The sequence below is a fragment of the Apus apus genome, chromosome 22 (assembly GCF_020740795.1).
Source record: "Apus apus isolate bApuApu2 chromosome 22, bApuApu2.pri.cur, whole genome shotgun sequence".
Classification (NCBI taxonomy): domain Eukaryota; kingdom Metazoa; phylum Chordata; class Aves; order Apodiformes; family Apodidae; genus Apus; species Apus apus.
In genome coordinates this window covers 6,004,571-6,023,854 of record NC_067303.1, presented here as the reverse complement: position 1 = coordinate 6,023,854, position 19,284 = coordinate 6,004,571, and the positions used below count along the sequence as shown (strand labels likewise).

Genomic DNA, 19,284 nt, shown 5'->3' with positions numbered 1-19,284 from the left:
AAATGGTCGAATCTGAGCCCTCGTAGTTCCCGTCACGTGGATGTCTTCTTCCCTCTGCAGAAACAATTCTTAAATACCAACTGAAAAAGAGACCAACCTACAGTGTGTTTACATTTCCAAGGATGGAGCTTTTGACCAAGGAGCTGCAAAACCAAGCCCCTGGTCAGGCTGCACAAGCTCCATCCAACAGACTCAGCCCGAGGACTCAAGGAATGGCACCAGGTACAACGAGTTACTCTGGGGATCCCACGTGTAAGAGGGGTTTTCTGTCAACAAGGAGGGGAATGAAGTACTCAGCACTGGAAATTAATTGCACAGGTAGCAGGAGGAAGGCAGCTGCTGCTGACTGAGATGAAAGTGTGCAGACTGTGTGACAGGGGAAGGGGGAAAAACCCAGCTGTTGGACTGGAGGATGCCTCTAACTCCATGCTTTGTTTCCCTTCCTAAATTACTATCTGCTTTATAACTTGCATTTTTCATGATCATTCCTCTGTCTCATCTTAATGAAGCTAATTCACAGTGCCCTGATGTTTTCCTGTTATTTTGGTGTAAAGAGAATGAATCCCTTAATCTTTGGGGTGCTTATATCTGACAAGATTAAGGGTATACTGTGACTGGGGAAAAACCTGAGGGTACAAAAGGTAACATGGATTTATTACATCTCAGATGAAAAAAAACCCCACTTTTTAAAATGACTTCAGATGTTGCTAGGAAAAACAGATTCCACAGTGGAGGGAGCTGCAAGAAAAACTTCATTAGTGCCACTGATACAGAACTATTTATCCAGGCAACCTAAGAGGATTAAATCAAGAGAGAGAGATGTGCCTAAACCCCTGAGATGACTACAGACATCTCCCGTATGTTACCCATCACATAAAGTCAAAAACTCTCTTAAGTCAGTGAAGAAACCCTCTTCAGCCTCATTAGGTTTCAATTAGATCCATTGTTCATTTTCCTGCCTTCACGAGGCCACTCAGCAGCTCTCAGTGTCTAATTGCTCTTGGTTTCATTCATTTAACCACCGAGGTTAAATGAGGGTAAGACACAGGATCATTCAGCAGCAGCATCAATAATGAAATGATGCAAAGTTATAAAAGCATCTGCCTTGTGCCAGTGTCCTTTCATGCTGGTGAATACAGCAGATTCATTTGCTGCAGAACCACTTAGCATACAAATGTGTTGATTATTTGCATAAATTGGCTACGTACAACAAATGACAATGGGCAGTGAGAGGTCAGGTCTGCTTCTGCTCAGGATGAGAGCCTGAACTTCAGCAGAGGTGAAAATGGAAACTTTCACCCTTAAAAAAACCCCCAACAAGCACACAGTCCTCCCCTGCCCCCCTAAACAAACAAAATTAAAAACTGTGGAAAATGTTTATCATGAACTTGCTCTTAGTATCTTCTCTGGGTACCAGACCCATTGTTTTTAAGGATCAAAGAATGTTCTGCAGAACAGTAACACAACGTTTTCTCTCACAAGTGAAGCTACCTCCTGGCCCCACATGAGAACATCCTAATGGAGTGGAGCCTCCTAAGACATAATAGCATTAAAATTAAATCATAAAAATAGAATTAAAGTTTATTGCTAGACCTGCTGGTTGCCAACTCTCCCCTGCCCTTTGCCCTCTCCACACCACCCTCCAACTCTGATTTGCATTTCAAGTTCTCTCCAGCAATGCAGAACCACTGTCACTTCAGATGCCTCAGGCTTGGCACATGGTACCCATGAGAAATGCTGCAAGAATGACAGTGTGTGCTGTGGTCACTGCCAGGTAAGAGGACATTCCATGCAGTGTGTCAGACCATAGCATGTGCAAGTTATAAATGCAGTAATAAGGGTTTTTTTAAATTCCTTTGGCAGTTCTAGACTACCCATCCTATTCTCTCCTTCTAACCCAAACCCAAAAATCATCTCACACTTCATGCTGTTAGTATGTTCTATTTAGAAGTGATGAACCATTCCTAACCCACTGCAATAACCACGCAGGGCTTGAAGAGCCAGACCACATTCACATAAAACCACACACAGTTTATCCTCTCTGATCAAAAGCATTTGGCTCTGCAGAGATGATCAGCTGCTCAAAGCACACATATGCACTGTGTCAACCTATGTCTTCCCTAAGGGCTTTTCTTCCTCTTCCAGAACTCTGCTGCAAACATTTTCTTGGCTGTCATATTGGCTATAAACCTCCTACAAGTAGGGATTAAAGTAACACAGCTGGTACCTCTACTCAGGATCAGGAAGGAGTGTCCCTGAACACTACCAGCCAGTCTCAACCTGACATTTCAGAACAATTCTTTTATGTACAATCAATAATGCAAGTCAGAGCTATTTTTCCCTTAGACCACTCAGATCCAGCATGAAAGCATCTGCTTCCCTGACTCAGTCTCACTAGGAATGGCTATGTCACCAACAAGGTTCTGAGCAAGAACTAAGGGAATCCAAATCCAATTCCCACTTCAGATCCTGACTTCCTATCAAGTCCGAGACTCCTCCTCACTGCGGGCAGGGCACCAGTGGGGAGATGGGGCAATGCTCCTCTCTCCTGGAAGATATTTGGCCTCCTCATTTGCACATTATTTTAACAGCCAACACCCATACTTGCAAGATCAGCTGTATCACCATAAATTCAGAGAAAACAGAGCAAGGCAGGGTAGCAAAAAGATTACTTAGTCCATGTCTCTTTAGTGAGGGCAGCTTTAACTTTAAAACCACTAAAGGAAAACCTGAAAGGTAAACATTCCTTTTGGAAATTTTTAGTATTTTCCCCCCTCTTTCTCCACCTCCATGTTTCTGCTAAGTCTTGCATATCCATTTTGCACTGCATGCTTGGTAGGGCAACAGAAAAAGGAGGCTGAGTGGTTCCATGCTGGGTTCTTAACAAGTACGTGCTCACACGACACATGAATGCCAGGCTGCTGGTTAAGAGAAATCCAAGTAATGCAGGATAGCACTTGAGTTCCCTCGACAGAAGGGCTGCAGCACAACAAACAGCACTCTGGACCAAAGGGGAGCAGCTCCCATCTACTCACTTGGTGGCTCTGAGCTTTCAGATTCAGCGAGAGGCTGAGTTGCTATGGAAACATGAAGGACAGATAGGACATGTGAAGGTGAAGCACACCATGTAAGTAAGTGATAAGAGGCAGGGGGGGTAGGAAGGAAAGAAAGGAGGTCTAGAGAGGAGAGAATGAGACTGAATCCATATGGCAGATGCGTATTGCCTGAACAGGCAGCAAGAAGTGTGCTGAGCTGTTGCTGTTTTCCAGCCCCTCTCTGCAGGGGGCTGTGCTGGGGGCCAGGCAGTTTCACTCTGCATCTTCCTAGATCTCTCTCCTTCCCTGGGTCCCTCCACCTGGGAGCTGACTGGGACTTTTCTCTGTCCTGAAAATCGAACTTACACTTCTCTGTAGTTTCTCTCCTGATGGTTCAGTTTTCACTTGGGGGGGAAATATTATATGTAGAGAGAAAAGAAGGCAAGCACCCTGGGGTGTAAGGCAGAGAGCAGCACACTGGGTGAGATGCATGCAGAGCCAAGTGGCACACGACAGCAGCCTCTTCTGCCATACTCACTCTCTGCTAAACAGGAGGTGGGTGCAGCAGCACTGGCTAAAGAAAGAGAAAGGAAGGTGAGGGGAGGACTTGGTTCCTCTGAAATGCTGCCAGACAACAGAAAATCAACCAAACCGCTCAGATTCTGTTAGAGGAGGCCTCTCTGGACGCAGAGCCCAAGCAAAGGAGAGCACTTTGCCAGACCTGCATCTTGGATCCTCCAAGTTCCTGCTTTAAACCAGCTTTCTCTCAACACAGGATCACTGAGGACCCTGCTCACCAATGCTTCCAGTTCAAACCAGTGCCATTTAAGGCCAGCAGAGGTGCTGGCCAGCACTGTGTGTATGGCTGCAAAACACAGCCTACAGGACCATTGTTTTGGTGAAGCCCACTGACAACTATTCTATTGCCAGCTTAGGACCTGGGAGAATCTGGGGAATATTTTAGTATTGTTTTGGGTTTTTTGATATTTTGATGTCAAAACATAACACCTCACACACCCACTCACTCTCATGGTTTAACATACATTTAATAGCAAGAAACAGCTGGGGCTCAAAAATAAATTGTGCATGAGGTCTGTGTGCAGCCTTTGTTTGTCTCCAGATTTGCAAGGAAAAGGAAATGCAGAAAACCAGCAAATTGTTGGGCTGAAAATACCAAACCCAGGTCAAGCTGGGCAGATACCCCCCCAGCCCCACAGTTCTCACCTGTGCTGGTACAGAACATCATTGTCACTAATTACTTGGGTCTTTATGTGCCTCTGAGATAGAAAAACTACTTTTTGCTTCTTGGGAAAATGAAAATAAAAATCAATAAATCGAACTAACTACAGATAAATCCCAGCAGGCATTAAAAATGGCCTAAGTTTTTACATTCAAATAGGAACTGTAATTAACAGGGGAAGGAAAATGAGTTGCTTTGGCTATTCTGAAAATACAGCCTTGGCTGCTGTCAAAACACAGGTTTTATATTCTTTCCTGTAAAACTGCTGAAACAGAAAGAGAACCCAATGCTCAGAAGGATCCCAACTGCAAGGCATACATGTGCTTGAAAGAGCATCAGCAGAATTTTATCTGTAAGTGAAAAAAAGCTGTAGCCCACAGAGAAGGAAAAAAGAAATGGAACTTACCCTACAAGGGATCAGGGACTACAGACTGATTGATTACCAACTGCTACATTGAAAAAAAAAAAACCAACAACAAAAAAAAAACCTCTACAAGAGTGATGTAATGATCTTCAAAGCCACGTACCTGTCCCCAAGTGATGAACACGAGGCTTTGCAGACAGATCTGTCGAAGTGGCTGAAACAAAGCTTTTAATGTTCTTTTTCCTCTCTTCTTAATTGGATCTTTTCCCTTTTCCTGTGGTACTGATCTGTACAGAGACTGAAGCCCTAAGCCCTTCTCTCCCTCACCTATGTGGCTACACCACATCATTGCTGATAGTTACAGTACTGACTACAATTAACTTCATCTAAGGGATGTATCACTTTACTGACATTAACAGGCTCCAAGCAATTTTAGGCAACAAGTTGAACATACTCTTTGGAAACTTCTATCCCAGTTGACTCTTGGTAACTCCTGCAATTTCTGTCTGTCCATCTGTCCATTCTTCCATCCCTCTTGACTAAACAATCTGTTCATCCCCTTACTCTATGGGCAAAGTTTTGTATAATACAATCTTTAAGTAAAAATAGCACTAACTTGATTCAAATCCTGTAACTGGGGTAAAATTTAATATTTTTTTTTACTTCAGCTTCAAAAAGCTCAAAGAATGCAGCAGCAGCTTCAGCAAGCTTGCCCATGCAATCTGGGGAACAACAGATTACCACCAGGACCCATACTTTAATAAACAGAATAATACTCTCTTAGGTAAAGATTTTAGCTGCCAATTTAACTCCAATTTGAAAGGCAGAAAGCTCTGGAGCACACAAGGTTTCACAGAACCCAACTGACAAGCATACCCATCAAATCTGTAACTCATTTTGCATTGGGAAGGGGGAAACATGCATTTTTTTTATTTAGTAAGAGGCTGAGTATACAATCTACACAAGTGCTGGAAGACTGTGCCAAGACCACTAATGGTGAAAAGTATTAGTCACAACTGGCAAAAAGTGTGATTTTTTTTTTTTTCTTGAAGTTTTTGCTTTCATCATTGTTAAGACACTCAAAATGCTGTAGTTTTTGGTTGGCTCTTAATTGATCTAAACCAGATTTGCAATTTAGCAAAAACTTTCTCCTGTTTTTTTTAAAATAATTTTTTTTCTGAATTATCTGCATTTCATTAAAATCTGAAAAACTAATCAATTCATAAGCATGAAGCCTTCCACTACTCCACTCTGTAATCAACAAGCTATTATGATTAGACAATCACTACATTAAACACTGGAGTTGCATGCTTTACAATAAAGACAAGGATGTTAACCCCTAAGTCTGTTCTAAAAAGAACAATTCTACCCATGGTAGGATGACTATTCTAGTGTCAGTCTTGTTAGGAAACAGACAGTACCAGTTCCTTCATTTCTAAAGACCCTGAGAGGAAAAAGGTAGTGGATTAAAAGCTAATGTTATGTGTGTTAGAGGAACACTCTGGGAACATAAACAGAGAGTGAAAGAAATGCAGAGAGGCACTTACGTGACTGAGGGATGGCTGCAGTTTTTCCATGGATGGAACACAGACACAAAGAAAAGACAGAGATAGACAAGAAAAATAAAATGTAGAAGAGGTGAGAAGAGAAGATAGAGAACATGGAGCTGGAAAATCAAAATACCACCAGGTGTCTCAAATGCAACCCTAGGGAGTGAGGCAGGTTATGGGAGTTATCCCCATGGACCCAGCTGTGAGGGCTGGCTCTCTGCAGAGGGCCTGGGATCTCCAAGCAACAAGGCACGTGTGCTGGCTCATTCTGCAGCAGTTCTGGTGAGGCAGAAGTTGGCAGACAAAATCAAAACCATGCACAGCTCACGAGGTCTCCAAGCATGCACATACATGGGCTGGGATATTGCTGGCTCTGAACTCAGAAGGTCCTGCACGGTGGTTTCAGAAGTGCTATGGAACAGGTACACAGGATGGGTGAGATGTTGGGAAGAGGAACAGGCTGCAGATCTAGAGGTGAGGGGAATGGGAAAGAATAATCCCAGGGGCTGTGGGCAGGTTGGTATTGATCCTAATGCTGGGATGAGCTGTGTACAAGGAGCACCTCTGCCCTGCTTGCTCTTGTCACGTCTCCCCAACCCACTAGACACTTTTTTCTCTCTCTCTCCTTCTTGTCTTGAACAACTCTCCGCGTTTTAACTCTTGCCAATTTGCTCCTGGTTGAAACGGGAGGGAAGGGATTAGGTCACAGCAGAGCATCCTGCCGTGGGGGTAGAAGATTCCCCAGGTAATGTGGAAACCACCTTCTGTGCTGCACAGTCACCTTAAAGCACTCACCTGCAGGACAGAGAAATCCCTCTCCCTCCCTCATGGCCACTCCTGGGCTGAACCTCCTCATTTCTGATTTGCAAAAAACCCTGCCTTGCAACCATGACATGACACTCTCTGTGACCAATGCCCTCCTGAACTCACTGCTTTTTCTCACTAAAACTCTCCATGGCACAACCCTTTTCATTGGCAACACACGGTTTATACACTAGTAACCTGGGGCACAAACCAGTGCAAACACAAGAGCTCCTTTGCTCCTACCTTCAAAGAAGATTTTTAATTAGTAATGAAATTCACTACAAACAAAAAGCACAACGACAACAAAGGGTGCAAAGAGAAGGTGTTATCCATGCATGGCACAGATTCCCTGGAGAGATGCAAGGAAAGAGAACCAGAGAAGCAGAAGGTTTCAGTTTTACTTACGGACTGGTTGTGTCTTGAAGTCTGCTGGCAGGCTGATCTCCCCCACGCCCTTGCCATTGACTGCAGACAGTCTTACAGAGTAGGTGGTTTCAGGTCTCAGGCCAGTGATGGTGATCGTGCCCTCCAGGTTTGCTGGGGCAGAAACAAGGGAGGAAAACCAAAGAGACTCAGGTTTTGGGGTCATCGTGATATGCAGAAAGAAATAAGCTCTCTTTTTCCTGCACAGACACAAAGGGAGAACAATAAACCTGACTCTTGCTATGATCACATCACTCCAGTCGTGACCTGAGAGAACAATTTCAGTTCCAGCCAGGATTGGCAGTGGAAGATTCAGCTCTGGAACAGAACTCACTACTTCATAGTCCTCCCAAACCTAAATTCCTTTGGTCTGCTGGACTCAAGGACACATTTATCAGTGTGCACACCTACAGACTGCTCTAACGAGACTGGGTGCAGGGGGAGCTAAACCCTCCTTCTGCAAAGGCAGGTTTATGTTCCAGGGGAAACTGAAGGTAACTAAAGAGGCACCTTTAGCAGGCACAGGGTTCTTCACCTTAGTGAGACAGGATCTTGTGAATAAGGAAGGGATACACAGATGAACACAGTGCTACAACACACACTGTAGACAAAGAAGGCCCTGCCCCTCAGAGCTATCAGCACAGCAGGGCCCTCACTTCCAACTGAAAATTCAAGGTGTCACTGCAAAGCCAATGTTTACCAACTCGTCTGGGGCTTCTGGCTTTCTCCTAAAGAAAGTCTTTCGAGATGCAGGTGTCAGAGGTACCACCTTGTTTTATCATCCTACCTTCTTTTGCATCATACAGCCTGGAATGCCATTCTGCCTCCCCCACTGCCCTCCACTCTGCTTTGTACTTGAGGATGGGCACCCCTCCCGTGGCCTCAGGCTCATCGAACTCCACCTGGGCAGTACTGGAGTAGGGCTCCACCCTGTCGATGGCAGGAGCTGAGGGAGTATCTGGGGAGGAAGGGAAAACAACCAGTGATATAGAACACAGTGGGAAACAAGCTCCAGTGCTAAGCAAACAGAAAACTGGGAACATCAAATGCAGCCTCATCCTGGCTTCATGAAGAAGAGGAGGAGGGTGGGCCTGGGGCTCCCCTCAGGAGGGGAAGGCTGTTGAGAGGGCCTTTAAGAGTGCTAATTAGTGCAGAGACCTTCATCCCATCTCTCCTCCAAGAGGCTAGAGACCTGCAATACCTTCTTCCAATGGGGACAACCAGAGCAGAGCAGCATGAGCCTCCTGGATGCCATTCTGTTCCTAGGGCACTCCATGACTGACCATTCCTAGATCTGGCCCTGGCAGCCCTGAGAGGACAGGGGAGGCCCCTCCAGCCTGTCGTGCAGTCTGTCTGACTCTGCTTGGTACACAGAGCCCTGGGCTTTCTGTCCTGCACCACCTGCACTAGTAGGGATAATCTGCTGATGTTGAACAGGTGTACCTGCAATGCACGTGTGCAGTGGTTGTCAGAAACCAAAGATCACAGCTCTGTCAAAGTGCAGAAAAGAATTAAACCCTTCAGAAACAAGGAGACAGAGATACTGAGGATCTTGTTATCTCCAACCCAACCCAAAGCAAGAACCTATGAACAGTCTTTCCGAATGCAGAAGCTGGTTCTCCTGCTACCCCACCAGCACAAACTAGGAAAGAAGACACTGTCCCCTCAGCCCCAGGGCTGCAAAAACATGTCCTTATGTCCCTGCCCCAGGTGCTCACCTGCCTGCACAAGGATGAACTCTGAGGACTCCTGGCCAATGCGGTTCACAGCAGTGCAGTTGTAGTTCCCAAAGTCATTTTCAGAGTCTGGTGTCACCTGTGGAAGAAATGAAGGCTCATACTTGGACCAGAAAACCCTGTTCACTGAGAATTGTGCTCTGCATTGTGTTGGGGAGAGAAGGCACAGCAAAGCACACGTGCTGACACTGAGGGCTGTCCCCAGAGGGAACAACTGCAGTGGGCAGAAAGTCAAAGGTAAGGAGGCGGTGGTGTCTTCTACTTCCTGATTTTCTTTCTCCCCTCCTTGCTCTTCCTCACCTCCAAGTAGCTTGCTGAGGGAGTGTTGTAGATCTTGATGTTGCTGTAGTTGGAGCTGGGAAGCAGCTGTCCATCCCGGAACCAGGAGATGACAGCACTGGGGTAAGCAAACACCTCACAGGTGATGTTCACTTGATTCCCTTCCCAGGTATAGACAGCCACAGGGCCCTGAAGCTTGGGGGCATCTGGAAGACAGACACATTTGTGAAAGCAATCTGAACCAGAAAATCTCCTCAAGTAGCCCAGTCAGCCTCACTTTGGGGTCCAGTTTAATGTGGGGAAGGGAATTTAAAAAAGGAAATGGGAACTGTCTTCTCATCTGGGGAGATGGGTGGGGTTTCTACTGAAGGGCATAAGGAGGAAACCTACTCAGTCCCCCAGGCTGCTCCTAACACAGTGTGGAAGGAGGAGCAGATGGCATGCTCTGGAAGTGCACAAGGAGCTCTGAAAGGAGCAAGATGGCATGGAAGTGGTCACCTAGGGAAGTGCACACCAGGGAATTCCTCTAGGGAAGGGCTCTGATGCACCCAGCAAATGGGACTGCAGCAGATTCACAGCCCACAACCTTCCCAAGGTGCAGACAGTATCCCAGCTGGAGACAGCCAGAGCAAACATTTGCACAACCACACACAGCAACGTGTCTCCAACAAAATTATTTCAGGCTGGGTCACTTCCCATGGCCTGACAACACACAGCTCCCTAGGCAGAGGTGCCTCCGTCGCACCACGGGGAAAGGAGACCACACAAGAACGCCCTTCCCAGCCCATCCTCCACTCCTTACACTGCACTTCCAGGTACATGGCCTGGGAGTCCTGCCCGATGGTGTTGCTGGCTGTGCACACGTACTCCCCAGCATCTGTGTACTGAATGTCCTTGAGGGTCAGGGACGACACCCGGGCGTGGCTACGGACGATGATGCGCCCGTCCAGGGTCTGGCAGAAAGGAAAGGAGAGTTAAAGGCTGAGCTCTGCCCCTCTGCTGCAGGCTAAGGCAACAATGCACATCTACTCCAAAACCCAGCTCACTTCCGAAAATAATGCAGTAGGATCCATAAATGTCAAGACTCGAGATCTGCAGAGGTTCCCAGCTCCTTTTAGCTCAGGAGTTGGGGGAATATTCTAAATATTCATCTCTACAAGCCCATCAGCAGGCAAGAGTATAAACATCACAAAATACTAGCACATAATCATTACAGTGAAGGCAGTTTTATGTCCAGTATCACCTGCCTTCTCCTCACTTTGTCAAGACCTGATGAAAGCAAAGGAGTGCCAGGCAGTCATGGCTAAACGGTGACTTCACAAGTAATGCAACTGATTCTGAAGATGGAGCTCTGTTTCTTAACGCAAAGGGCATGAGTACAGAAAAAGAAAGATCAGGAAAAATACTCCAAAGAAGAGAGAAATATCTACCCAAGAAGGAATGCTACTAGTTTTCTTCATTCCTATTTCAGGCAGTCAGATGCTAACAACTCCTGGCTGTCAGAGACAGGACAGACAGAAACTTGTGAGCCAGCTGAACACACTTGTAATCCCTTACCTAGGCCTCTGATTTCAAGGGTGCTGGGTAACAAAATGCTTCATGCTAATGGAGAGACAACCTAAGGGACACAGGTAATAACTTGCAACTGCAGCTCTGCAGAGAAGGGTGTGATGGTTCCATATCACCAGCTACTACAACTTCTCCTGGGATACATGTAGGTGTTGTTCTCCAAACCCTGCCCATGCAGCATGGCACACAGTCACTATGCACAAAGCTGGCCTGGATTTCCATCCTTCCATGCCAAGGGGAAAGAGGAGAGACAAGCAGGAAATGCATTAACCTCCCCCTCCCTCTACCTCTTGGATTTTTCAAGACCTTTCACAAACAAGTATCTGTATTTCACATGGTCACATCTTCTCACCTGCTTTCCACATGTTGGGCATCATTACAAAAGAGCACCCAGAAATCCTGACCACAGCTACAAACTCCAGTGAGGGAAGGTAAGTGGTGTCTCTGAGCTTGTGCAGCACTGACCAGAACTGCTCTGCAGCTCTTCATACCTGTCAGGCTGCACTAACTCCCAGTTTCCAGGAGCACAACACCAGCTTGTGCTTTAACTGAGATACAATTTTGCTTCTCCTGAATTTTTTAGCATCTGTTGGTGATAATGTGGGTTTGGTTTTTTGTTAGCATATGCTGCCAATAGGATTTTCAACAATTCTCCAGTATATCCAGGACCAGGATGGTGAACTGAGACTTCATGAACCGTGCACAGTGAGCAGAGCTCACTGTGGGTCAGAGGAAGCAGCACCCGACTTTAATTGTGCCTCCAACACAGGGACAAGCAAGATTTAACCCCCATATATGCTGCAATGACTCAACTCCTAAGGAATTCCTTGAACTAGCTAATACGTTAGTAAGAGTGAAACACTTCCTGAGAGCTGAGCTCCCTGCTGCTGGAATCCTGTGCTGCAAGACTCCACACTGGCTATTTTAAAGGTGTCTACACAAGCTGCAACAAAGAACTTCAACAGCCTTCTCAGAGAGCCCCACTTGGATATTTTAAGACACAGAAAGCAATTTAGAGACAGCAAGCTTAATAGTATTAGTGCTCGTGTTAATGAAAAGCTTGAGACACAGAGCACATGGAAACACTGGGGTGGGGAGGGAAACAGAGACAATTGTCATGGGAAGTAACACGAGGCCCCAAGAGACACACCTACTCAAATTCCAAACTCTTCACCACAAACTGCTCTGAGTGTCTGATGCCTTCACCTGCCACAATCCACCTATTCCAACAGATTCTTCTGAAGTAAGAGTGGGCAGTATCTTCTCAGCCCCACATGAAACAAAGGTGGATGGTGCTTAAGTTAGAGGATCACCTTGCTCAGGCCACACTGGTCTTTATGGCTCAAGATGGCTTAAAAATAAAAGAGATTTCAGGATACCCAGAGGCTCCACAAAGCTCATCCTAAAAATACAAATACAAGCCACTTAGTTTTGATAGCTACTTCTGTTCTCTACATGATCCCTGTTATTTCTTTGTAAACGTACTTTCTGGTCCATTTTGAAGCAAGGATGTGACAAATCAGGTGCAGGTAGGTTGTTATTATTTTTAAAATACAACACTGAATGTGAAATAAAACCACTAACGAACCACATCTGCACCCAGCTGCACTGCAGCCTTATCCCACACCCCCTCACTGAACCTTGCAAATCAAAGACAAATACAATTCAGCAATTTGGAGCATTTTCTGGAGAAACGTAACCTGTGAAAGAGTTATCTGCATTGGTTTTGCAATGGAACATGATGCAGTTGTACCTTAAGAGAAAGCCAAACTTAACAAGTACCATGAGCAAACAGATGAGTTGGCTGGAGCAGAAGAGGCTGTTTGGAAAAAAAAAAACCAACACAACACTTTCCCAGAATTCATGCTGCTGCTAATTCTTAAAACTCTAGGAGAGAGATATGATTCATGCTAGTAACATGGGAGAAAATGTTCAATGTAGGATTTATCAGCTTCTACAGTTGCTTTTATTTTTGTCTTTTTTTTTTCTTTTAATTAACAACCAGAATGACTCACTCCCAACACAGCTAGTTTGCTCATCCAGAAATGAATTACTACTTGCCAAGCAACTTCTAACTCTATAAGCTGCTTCTTTTATGTATTGATATTTAATTTGCTCATATTATTAAAGCTGGTTTAGTTGGCGTGGTTACTGGACTAGAGATTTGTTAATCTGTAAAGCTTAAAAAAAAAAAACAAAACCAAAAAACTAACAAGTTTGCTAAAGGTCTGGTAATCTTATACCTCTTGTTTCTCGGGCCGGGTCCAGGAAGCCTGGAGAGAACAGATATAGAACACAACAACAACACAGAAAAAAAGCAATACAAGTTTATCAAAGGTTGCTTTAGGTACCACAGTGTAAGCAGCACTTTGCAGTCTGTGCACATGCAGGCTCCAAGTTCTCTCTCTCATGTGTGGGGGGTTGTCACAATTTCCATTTCCCAATATAACCTCCAGTTAGGTTTGTGTGCAAAATTTAGTATCCTAGAAATTGGGTCTTAAAATGATTAAGCAAAGGCTAATGATACCTGAAGACTGCTTCTGTTTTCAAAATTGAATGACTGTTTCCCTTGCCACGTCTCACCATTCCTAAAACCTGTTCCCAGCACACTGGGGAAGGGATTCTGATGCCCTGGGTCACTAGATGGCCAAGACAGTCCCAGCACTGGCCTGTTACCCACCCGCACACACTGATGAACATTAACACTCATCCTGTTAATGTGCCCATGCATTTGCACACGTGTTGACATGCACACTGTGCCAGGAGACCTCGAGCTGCAGAGCACTGGAACAGCACAACCCCCTGGGCAGGAGACAGCAGGGCTGGACCTTCTGCCTCCAGCTGATAACGTCCAGCTCGTTATGCTTAGGGATGTGGGCACCCAAACCTTACTGGGCTTGGGCCAACCACACAGCAGGCAGCAGTGAAACATGCACAAACCTCACCAAGAAACACACACTTCCCATTCACAGCAAGCCCCCCACAGTGTGAGCCAGAAAGACCAAAGTTGCTGGGTTCCACTTTTCCCCTATGATTTCTCTTTCAAATATTTTTCTTCTGGTCTCTATTTCAATTGCAACTTGATCCATTTCAGCTCAGGAGTCAAAAATCACCTGCTAATATCACAGCCACATGGCATCATGGAATGTGAGGCACAAGCATTGCTGAGGTGTGGACATCACAGCACACACACGAGTGACGTGACGGAAATGGAGATGAAAGCTCAGGAAATGAGAATTTAAAGCCACAATATTGTTTCCACGGTGCTTCTAGTGAATGTTGTGAGACTTCAGTAGTAACATATGGTACAGGCAGCCTCTTTTTGGAATGTCTGAGGAAAGCAAGTCATTGTAACCAGAGGCCTGAGGTGAAGCCACCTGAAGAGAAGCTCTCGAGCACCTGCATGGGCAAGGACACTCTCATCATCTGATCCTTTCTACACCTGGTGACCATAACAAATCAGCACCATTCCTTTTTGATGTACCAGCCATTCCCTGCAGCTGAGCAAGCTGGGCTTTGGCTGCCAACAACACAGTTGATAGAGGCTACTGGTCAGCAACACAAACACAGAGAAGTGGGAGGAGCACTGGGCTGCTCTCAGAGCAGCACAACGTGGTGCTGCAATTCACCTGTCAGAGGGGTGAGCAGGCAGACAAGCTGATATTCAGACAAGCCATGCCCTACTAAAGGGGCCTGTCAGATTCTGACCCATTCAGAGGTCAAGACTTCTGCATCTTCCTACTTTAGGAACAGGGAAACTTGTGGAACAGCCTTGGTGGACAACCTGTAATTACAATAAAGGAGGAAGAATGCCAGAGCTGATCTCTTCCTCTGCTGATTCCTTCACTCCAGTGAGGAAACATTCCCTGTATTTTTGACTTGCCATAGAGACAATGGTAACATGGTGCAGGTCTTGTCAGTCAGTGTGGGAGGCCAGACAGCAGCCCTGGGTCCTAAGGCACAGGTATCCTCACTGCCAGCTCTGGAGGGATGGTAACAGGCCTGCACAGAAGCATCACCCCCTACCCTCCCATTCCTCGCACACGGAGCTACACTGCTGGGTAAGAAACCCTGGAATGCCTCTGCAACTCACCCAGAAATCCATCAGGAAACACCCGTGTCTGCACTCAAACTGCAACACTTGTTTACACCAACACACAAGAGATCAAAACTGTATTTACTGAATCATAGCATTCTGCTAGAGCAAGAGAAAGAAACACGTCTCTCCAAAGGGCATGAAAGAGACTGAAAGGTGGTGAGGAATGTGGTGTGTTGGCCCCATCAGCTTTCCATCTGGTCCCATTCCAAGAGAAAGCATTCCTCCTTTCTACAATGGCAGAGCAAGAAAAGCTTCAGGACAGATAAAGCCAAACCACTTCAAATCATCAAGCTGATGACTCTCCAGGCCTGAGAGTTCTTGCTTTTTTTTTCTGCAGTAGTGATGGACGGGACCCTCAGATCAACAGGGCAAAAGTTTCCAAGTGTGTTCCTACATTCACAACCAAAGTCATCCACACAGAAGCAATATTGTTGTGGGTTGTTTGTTTTTCATTTTCCTTGCAGTCTCTGCAGAGCAGAAGAATGCAAACTGCCAGCTTGCTAGGAAGAGGAAAGTTCCAGCACAGAGCTGCCAGTCCTCTGACCACACTTACCTTTGCAGACCAGCCCCAAAGCAACAGATTTTTTGCTCAGGGTGCCAGTTTTGTAGGCAAAGCCCTAGAGGGGAGCATCTTGTGCTGTGCATGCCAGGATATCAACAGGCCTGCCAGGGAAGCTGTGGAAATAGCTGTGACATTGTCATCCTGGGTGTTTGGGCTGTAGCACCTCCTTGTCCACACATCTGACTCTGGTCTTGGACAAAGTCTCTCAGCCAGAGAGCATTTTATGGGTTTTTTGGGGGGTCTGTGGAGGTTTTTCTGAAGTACCAAATGTTCATGGGAGTTAAGGCACCCCTAGAGCTTTAAAAATCTGGACTGAAGTAGGATTGCAAAAATAACAACCTGTAGCACTTTCGAATATCCAAATATATTCAAAAGTAGGGCTTGATAATTTCAAGTATTTTTTGTTACACAAATACCATCCATTTCCCTGTGCTACCCCAGAGACAGTAAATGTTTGCACATGTCATAGAATGTTAGCAGAGCTATTTAGACCTGAGAATATTCTGGGCATCTGTACCAGTCACCTAAACTTATGGCACAAAATAGAGAACAGGGAAAAGTAAAAAAAACCAAACCAAAACACACACCAAACATACCCTGCTTAGAGAGTGCATAGTACAGGATAAGCAACATCTTTGTCCTCAAGGTTTGAACCAGGACGTAAGACACATGGTAGTACCTCAAACCTTTGATTTTCCTGCCATCTCTATAGGAAACTATCAGAGTATTAACATTTTCCTCTAATACTGACCAGCAACTTCACAGCATCAAACAGGATATATGAGAGTCTCAAAAATGGTTAGCAGTTTTGCCACTGAGATCTTGTTAGTTTGATTGGGCTGGACAGATGGGACTCTGCAAACAGGCTCTCCTACCATCTTCTCCTTGATTTAGTGTTATTTTAGCTTTCTATTCTAGTCCCTGTCAAAGCTCTTTTCCATTGCTGGGATCCAAACTCTAGTGTCAGCAGCACTGGAACACTTGGCCCCTCCCAGCACTCTCCTAGACAGACACAAGAGCATGAGGAACCTTATCCTACCAAAAGAGGTGCCCCAGCCAGGCTGCAGTGAGAACTTTTGGAGACCATGGAAATGTCCCTCTAAATATTGCAGGGATTTACACCAGCCCTCAAATCCAAAAGGTGTTAGGAAAGAATTAAGGCTGGAAAACTTTGGCAGCCTGATCAGTAAGTTACACGTTAATGACGTAGACTGACATGATGGAGGCAATTAACAGAGCTCATTCAGGAGGGACCAGGCAGCATGGCAGCTGGGTGGGTGGCTGTCAGCAGACACCTCTGTCACTTTAGGACTTCCATGGTCTGTCAACTGCTACCTTCATACCAGAACCCCTGGTATGCCCCAGTCAGTTGAACCTTGCAGCATCCTGTGGTTAGAAGATTATTAATAAGCAACAGTTCTTTCTAGGCTTCCTTTGGCTCCAAACCATCCCTCCTGATCACCTCATGCAACTGTCCCAAAGCACCCACAGTAACAGCACATCCTCATCTTGTCTAGTTTGGGAAATTGTGGCCAATTCAAAAACAGCACTCTTTTAAAAAACTGCTAATTATTTTTGCCTTTTAAGAACAAAATGGTATTGATGTGACCAACAAAACAGGTGAACACAAAGGCAGCCAGGCTTTTGTGCTTCAGGTACATGCAGCATTAGAATTCAATACACAAGGGCAAGAAGGAATTAACAGGCTCATTTTGGTCCAGTGCATCTCTGAGGTAATAACCCCCACCCCTACCCCCTCCCCCTCCCACACCACACCATCACCATCATGACAGCAAGGACACCACTGGAATCAGGGTGCTCATTCCCACCTCTCAGCTTGGCAATAGAAGGGAAAACCCTTTTGCAAGCTTCCTGCAACTGCAGGTCCCTTTGGAAGCTCCTCTGAAAGGGTCCAGGGCCACTGCTTTTCAAGTTAATTCCACTCAGAGTGACACCAGCAGGAATTAAAAAGCTTATCCTCAGTTGTGATAAACTGAGATGGCTCCTTGTACAAAAGGACAGCTCTGGCACCACTTCAGCTCTGGAGCTGACCCCTTAGCAGGCAGTGTGTGCAGGACAGCACGTGTTCTCACTACAGAGAGGGGAATCACCATGATTTCCATGTACATCTGCATGTGGTTTCCATGCATCCTGGGCCAGCAGAGGCAGGCAGATCCAAGCTGCACTGATCCCAGCAAAGGAGCCCACAAGTTTGGGAAGGGTTATACCTTCTCTTCATTGCTGATGTTACGGGTGGAAGTTCTCCAAGTGATGGAAGGGATTGGGTCTCCAGATGCCTCACAGGTCAGTGTTATCTGATCCTCCAGCTCCATGGCTGTTTTATTCTCCACATAGGTGATTTTGGGTTTTGCTGAAAAGAAAAAGGAACCTTCATTCACTTGGTGCTCAGAAGGAAGCTTGTCTGTCAACAGCAACATTTGAAACAAGCGATGGGGGGAAAAAAGGCTTTTGAATTGGCACAAGTTTACTGCCCTATTGGGCAGTTACATCTGAGAAGAGACCTTTTCTACACATCCTTACAGCTAAGGCTTGTAAGACAGAACTAAAGGAGGGTGCACATGTAACAGTTCCAAATGACCACCCCCTGGAATCATCAGCTGAGTCTCTCACCTACTTTCTCTGCCCCACATTAGCCTTTTGATAAGCAGCTTTGTCAAGTGGCTGCAGAGGGATGGGACAGGGAGAATTATATTTCTTAACACACTCAGATCCATGGAAGGTGAGAAAGCTCCTCATTCATTCCTGCAACCTAAAGATCACTCACACAGTGGTGAGGTGGAGTTCACCTCTAACCAGGTTATAATGGGTTGCAAGAAAGTGCTAAAGCCCTTGGAACTAGCAGCAGTGGTTGGATTAGGATCCAGCCCTCTGTGCCTGGAGGATATTTCAAGTAGCATGTCAATCTCCCACGACCCCCTGCACAGGACTGGATTTCTTCAATCAGCAGAATGCAGCTGGCATCTGTTTCAGACACATACACAGGATCTGTTTTGCCCAGCATGACAGCAGAGGTGCTCAGCACTGCACAGGAAAGCAGCAGCTCTGGATAAGCCACCCCAGACATGAGCTGGGATAAGCAGGTTACTTCCAGCTTGCACTACCGAGCTACCAACAGCCAAGTGGATTGGGAAGGGGGGATGGCAGGAGAATTTTTACCAAAGACTTTGAGATGAATGGTGGCATCCTGCTCGCCAGCCTTGTTCTCAGCGATGCAGACGTACTCTGCCTCGTCATTCTTGTCCACCTTCTTGATGATGAGCTCAGATCCATCGTAGTTAAAACTGTATTTCTCTTCATCATCAGCCTGCTCTATTGGCTCCCCATCCCTGCAGGGCACAAACCACACTGTGTGTTGGGGAGGAGAAGCAGTCAAAGGCTACTTGTTTTAGGCTTGTTAATGCTAGAACTGCATTAGCACACTGAGAGCCCTCAGGCTGAGGGACCCACCACCTTCTCCTTTGCCTTCCATTCTGCTCTATTCCTAATCCCTCCTGCTTTAGGGGCTCTTGGCAACTGAGTATCTCAGCTCTTGACACACATCAGAGCCTACATGCGGGAGCTATAAACATCACTGAAGGTGGCTTGGGAGGGAAGGGAGCTGG

At 45.9% G+C, this 19,284-nt stretch overlaps 1 protein-coding gene across 1 annotated transcript in view; it reads right to left on the bottom strand.

Moving 5' to 3' along the window:
* The window catches only part of NCAM1 (neural cell adhesion molecule 1), a 90,207-nt gene that overhangs the window by 18,264 nt on the left and 52,659 nt on the right, over positions 1 to 19,284 (bottom strand). Inside the window, exons 7-18 of the mRNA XM_051638399.1 lie at positions 18,839 to 19,008; positions 17,890 to 18,032; positions 13,244 to 13,273; positions 10,234 to 10,384; positions 9,453 to 9,637; positions 9,135 to 9,231; positions 8,204 to 8,374; positions 7,399 to 7,530; positions 6,187 to 6,201; positions 3,574 to 3,609; positions 3,036 to 3,077; positions 910 to 912 (exon numbers count right to left, since the gene is read on the bottom strand). Of these exons, the coding sequence (XP_051494359.1) occupies positions 910 to 912; positions 3,036 to 3,077; positions 3,574 to 3,609; positions 6,187 to 6,201; positions 7,399 to 7,530; positions 8,204 to 8,374; positions 9,135 to 9,231; positions 9,453 to 9,637; positions 10,234 to 10,384; positions 13,244 to 13,273; positions 17,890 to 18,032; positions 18,839 to 19,008 (1,175 nt within the window). The remainder of the gene's footprint in view (positions 1 to 909; positions 913 to 3,035; positions 3,078 to 3,573; positions 3,610 to 6,186; positions 6,202 to 7,398; positions 7,531 to 8,203; positions 8,375 to 9,134; positions 9,232 to 9,452; positions 9,638 to 10,233; positions 10,385 to 13,243; positions 13,274 to 17,889; positions 18,033 to 18,838; positions 19,009 to 19,284) is intronic.